The 5652-nt window shown below is 33.1% G+C and overlaps 1 protein-coding gene across 1 annotated transcript; it reads right to left on the bottom strand.

Moving 5' to 3' along the window:
* Nucleotides 1-296: 296 nt before the first annotated feature.
* On the bottom strand, nt 297-4657 carry LOC107919477 (probable inactive purple acid phosphatase 27). Its single transcript, XM_016848930.2, has 10 exons — nt 4534-4657; nt 4330-4447; nt 4065-4197; nt 2069-2256; nt 1793-1979; nt 1632-1699; nt 1386-1464; nt 1100-1288; nt 942-1022; nt 297-543 (listed from the first exon to the last, which is right to left on the bottom strand). Exons 1-10 carry the CDS (start codon nt 4655-4657, stop codon nt 514-516), a joined length of 1197 nt encoding a protein of 398 aa, XP_016704419.2. The 3' UTR covers nt 297-513.
* Between the last annotated feature and the right edge of the window lie 995 nt (nt 4658-5652).

The raw sequence follows: 5652 nt of genomic DNA, 5'->3' as shown, positions 1-5652 counted from the left end.
GAGTTGTTGTTAGCAGGTGGTGACGGTAATAGTAGCTTGGTGGAGTTAAGGCTTTTGCATCAGCTTCTGTGTGGGAGGTGGGATGTAATAAAGGAGCATAATGGGGTTGCAGATTATATGATTAAATGTGCTGTGATTGATAATTTAATCTTATAGTTGTTTAAAGAATCTCCGATTTTGGTACAAAATTTATTGTTTGCTAATTATACTGTGCCGTTACTTACTTAATATTAAGTTTGATATAATCACTTCATGCTATTTCTATTTACAGGGAAAAAAATAAAGCTCATCTCTTGTCACACTATAAACTCCTTCGCTTAATATTGTATTAAAATATTTCTTTAAATAATACATAATATATATATGTCATAAGATATTTTAGGAGTAATTAAACGTACAATCCGTAATTAAATAACATAATGAACAAGATCGTACACTTTTTTTTAAAAAAAAAAACATAAATGTTGCCTGAATTGCATCGGCCTTTACTTTTTGGTGATGATGAAGCTGTCGTCAACATTTTTGGTATCGGAATTCAACAAACTGCAAACATAAAAGAATTATGGAAGGAAATCTTTTAATTAATTTATCTATTTAAAGCGAAAACATGGTTATTATAGAAGATTATACATTAGAAATTAGTTTATTTTTTTATTTAAAAATTATTAAATTAATCTCTATATATATTAGTTAAAGAATAAATTGGTCATTTCTATTAAAAATTAATGTTACTATCAAAACAACTAGATAATTGCATGTGGCGTTTCATGTGTACCTTATGTTGACGTATATAACCAGCTTTTAACAATAAAAATGTTTGAAATTTTTAATTGTATGACCAATTTACTCTTTGATCTAATGTATAAAAACTAATTTACTCATTTTTAAAAAAATAAATAAGATAAAATATAATTTAACTCTTACTACAAATAATTATTTACCTCTAATTTCAGCTCATCCTTTGTTGCATGTGCTCTAACATACCCAAATTCAGAAATCCTTACCAAGCTCCAACTAGGTGCCTGCCCATGTATGATTTAATTAACAGATTATAATTATAATATTTGGCTTTATATATATATATAAATTCTAAACTTACATCATCAGGGAATTTGTCGAGGCTGAAACCAGCCATTCCAACGATAGCTTGGACAGGTGCAGTGTAGTTGGTATTATCGTATGTGTCGATGCCATTTTTATCTTTTTCGGGCATTGCTAGACATTCTGATTTGTAGATCGAGCACGTTCTCTCATAATTATGTAAATGTCCGAAAAGGACCAGATCCACCTAGTTTATAAATCCTCTTATCATCATTTTACAAAATAGGGGAATTCACATCAAACCAGGTTGATGAATAATGAAAGCCATTGGCTTCTAATTTTACCTTGTTATTCAAGAGAAGGGGTTCTACTGTTTCAAGAAATTGATCATCAGCACCTAGAGAACTGTACATGGGCCTGTGCCTGCATTTCCCAAACAAAAATTCAACTTGATTAAGAATCGAGTTATCTGTGTAAATTTAAAGCGGAAGAATTTCACTTGGTTAATATTTAAGGTTGATATTTTGGTTTGGTCAAACTCAAGTAATTATACACAAAAGACCCAAATTACTGCATCATTTTTAACTTACCCAGTAAAAACCAACCAAGGTGTTTTTGATCTATCAACCGAAGCCATTTCTGTTTTCATCCACTCATACTGTCGAAATTTTAATTAGTTTCGTAAATTAGTGCAAAAATTAATAACAATTAAGACCAGATTGAAGAAATTAATAATTCATTTTTTTATTACCTGTTCAGACTTTTCGGTCCAGTCATGTTCTGTCGAAATAACAGTGAAATGAACACTGCCTTGCTCTATTGAATACCATGGCTTATCTTTTGCTGGTGTTGGCATCGGGAAATAGGTCTCATATGGAACCCCACATTCCCCTCCCGAGTCTGGACCTGTGTACCATGACCCTGAATCTGAATAGTCCCTAAAAAGTGTGGGGTATAACAATTGTTCATATTTGTTTTATTTTGATAAGCGTATAAAAATCGAATGGTTTAAAGACAAGATATTTACCTTTCGTGATTTCCGATTGCTGTCATGTAAGAAACTTTAGAAGCCAAAGGGGTTATAAGGTTGAGGAAGTAATCCCATTCAACTAAGAAGCCAGTTGCATAGCTTATGTCTCCGATGTGAAAAATGGAGTCTACATTGCCATTCTCAACCTCTTCGGTCATTCCTTTAATCACTGAAATTGATCCTGGCTGAATGTGCCACACAAACATGATAATGCTTTAATTTCTTGGAATATCCATATTCGACTCATATATAAATATGTGTATGAGATATCATCATTCAAAGAGCATCCAAAGTACATGATAAAATATTGGAAAAAAAATGTATATATCAGTCTTGGATACATAGCCTATATATGTATTGTAGATATTTAGTTTTGGTTATTGTTTCAAGAAATTGTGCTACCGAGCGTGGAACAAGTAGCATCATCGTATTACTTAATTTTCTTTTGAAGCAACAACTTTTGTTTAGAATAGTTGTTGTTTTAATCAATTATTGTTCAAGAACAACTACGTTCAAAATAGGGCTTCAATTAGAACAACTGTCATCCAAACTTTTGTTTAGAATAATTACATTTCAAGAATAACTATATTCAGAACAATCGTTATTTTGAGCAACTTCTATTTAAAACAATTATGTTTTTAAGAAGAGTTATTATTCAGAACAAGCTCTACTAAGAAAAGCATCAACACAAAATAACTATTGTTTGGAACAACTATGTCAAGAATAATTCACATTTAGAACAAGTAAAAATCATTCTTTTTTAGGAACAACCCTCATCTTGCATTTCAAGATATGTTCTGCGGAAGATGTTTCACATGGGACCGCTTCACCAAAGTAAAAGAGTGGAAATAACTCTAGAATATGGTAGGATTTTTGGGTTGTCTTCACTCTTGAGCTTTCTCAACGAGCTTGGCTTTAGCAGATCAAATATGGAGCTAGTTAAGAGGTTCTTTCTTAACATTTTCCTGTAACATCTCGTTTCAGAAACATGGTGAATTCTTATTTACTATTCACCATCACCAACAATATCATTTATTAATTAAAAAAACACCATAAATGTCTTTGGAACTAAAAAATATCATTCATTACTCCTATTAACTTTCAGCTTTGTAATTCTCATTCTTGAGACACTATAAATAAGAGCCTCTCACAACTGGTGAAGGGATTTTTAGCACTTTGTCATTTTGACTCTCAAAAACTATTTCTAAATCTCTTTCAGCCGATTCATTTTCTTACCCTTATTTTGTCTAACACCCCCCCTAAGATGGGAATAGTGTTGTTTCGAGATTTTCCTGTGTTAGGATTCTCAAAGTAAATAAATTATTAGTGTTAGTTGAGAAAGTAGTTGGATATTGGAGAGAATTAAAAATATTTGTGTATTGAGAGAAAATAATTCGGGGTATAAACTAGATCGTAGGAGTGTGAAAAGTGTTGGCGTGAAAGTTAAAAGTATAGATGACAAAATTGAATTAAAGGGAGAAAGAGGAAGGATTGAAAGAGGAATTATACCAAGAGTGTGTCATGAAGTGGAACTAAAGTGTTTTTTTACAAACAATATGCAAGCATTTTGCCATCGGCTAGACCGACGTCATACAAGGATTTTTTATGATGTTCATGAACAAGGTTGGGTGCCTAAGCAAGCACCAAATATTCCTATGCCTATTCAGGCAATTATTCCAAATTGGGGTAATCTAAATGCTAATGAACCAAATGATTTCATAGAACGATGATATTCTTGAACAAGTTCTACCGCTTCGTAATTGCCACCCAGAGTTTTGAGGAAGTTCAAAGGTATTCTCCAAGTTACTACTAGAGTAAGAAAATATGTAAGACTCAAATTGGGTAATATTAACAAACATGGCAAATTTTTTGAACCCATGATACAAAAACTAGGTCCAAACTTGCGACTTGGAAGTCCAAACTTAAAAAAAAAAAATCTTCATTCAGAGTGAGACGATTCAGAATCCATAAAACGGTTTAAGTTTTATCATACCTGGATGTAATGCTCAGCAGAAGAATCAAGAGGAGCCTTTCCCATATCACCAAAAACAAGAAATTTGAGTTCATCCGATCCTCCAGCAGGTGGCGTCCGAAATTGAATTTCAGCACTCCATCCAACTGCATCACTGAATCATACAACATAAGGCTATTTGGTTACCAACTGAAACCCCTAAACATTTCTTTCATGAATACAAAACAAAAAGGACGAAATCCAACATTATAAGATCTATTTGTGGCTATAGCCTAAATATATATACCTTCCATATTTGTAGTTGAAGGTGCTTGAAGGTTGCAATCCTGACATCACTGCAGTGTGAATGTAACCAGGATCATGCCATCCAAAATCTTTTGCTGGACTTGGTACCACAACGGAACCTACACCATTTCACAATTATGATATATTTTAACCTAAAAAAAAGTCAAAAATACTGTTTAAAAAATCAAGCTCTTATGAATAGTACCAAGCCGAAACTCACTGCACATATCAGCTGCTGAAAATGTTGTAACTTCTGATGTTTGTGATTTTCCATCTCCGTATTGTACTTGTTGAGGTTCCTTATCTCCACTAACCCATGTTAATCTCATCTACAACGCAAGTGATAAGCAAAGTAATTTTAACAATCAAGTAATTTTGAACTGTTTAATTGATGATTGAATAACTTATTAAAAGAAAATAAAGAAATTTGGTTCAATCGGTTTAAACTATTAATCTGAACGATTCAACTGGTCCACAAGCTAATCAATCTAATCCCTTATTTCAAACCAATCCGAATTGATCCAATCTGAAGTGAAACCCTTTTTTATCATAAAATTACATTTTTGTGTTATAAAATGTTAATGTACTCAACCTCAAGTATAAGTGTTAGGCACAGGTATATGTTCAATATATGTGAACAATTTTTTTTTTTAAGTTTTTCTATGTGTTTAGAAATTTTTTTAAACTCATATATTGTTGCGGAAAGGATCGATTCGAGAACTCCGATATGACTACAAGTAAATTGACCGGAACGAAAAATAAAGTGAACACAAGGATTTACGTGGTTCGGCTTTAATGCCTACGTCCACGGGCAGAGGCGAAAAGAAATTTCACTATAACAAGATGAAGATTACAAGTGTTTTACACTCAAGACACAACCCGAGAACCTCACAACTCTCAACCCCTATAGAAAACCCGAAAGCTAAAATCCTAGCTTTCAAAGAACAAGCTTTGCTCTCTCTTGGTTTGGGATGATGAATATGGCTAATGAACCTCTCTATTTATAAGAGAGTTCAAGGACATAATTGTCCAAAACTTTGGCAAAGATTTGTGGTTGAAAATGGACACCAACAACCATCCACTAATCCACTACCACCAACAACCCACTACCAACAACAACAATCCACTACCAATTTTAAGCCATTTCTTAACAAATCTCCACCTTGGCTTGAAATTTACCAAGCTGAACATCATAGTGAATTCCTCGAACTGGATCACCTCTTCCAAACGCCTCTCTGGCGCTAATCAATCCCGAATACCTATCAAGTCCAAGCAATGCTTGAACTTATATGCAGGGATCACCTTAGTTAACATATCTGCAGGA

The sequence above is a fragment of the Gossypium hirsutum genome, chromosome D13, assembly GCF_007990345.1.
Source record: "Gossypium hirsutum isolate 1008001.06 chromosome D13, Gossypium_hirsutum_v2.1, whole genome shotgun sequence".
NCBI lineage: Eukaryota > Viridiplantae > Streptophyta > Magnoliopsida > Malvales > Malvaceae > Gossypium > Gossypium hirsutum.
This window is presented reverse-complemented; position numbering and strand designations above follow the sequence as displayed.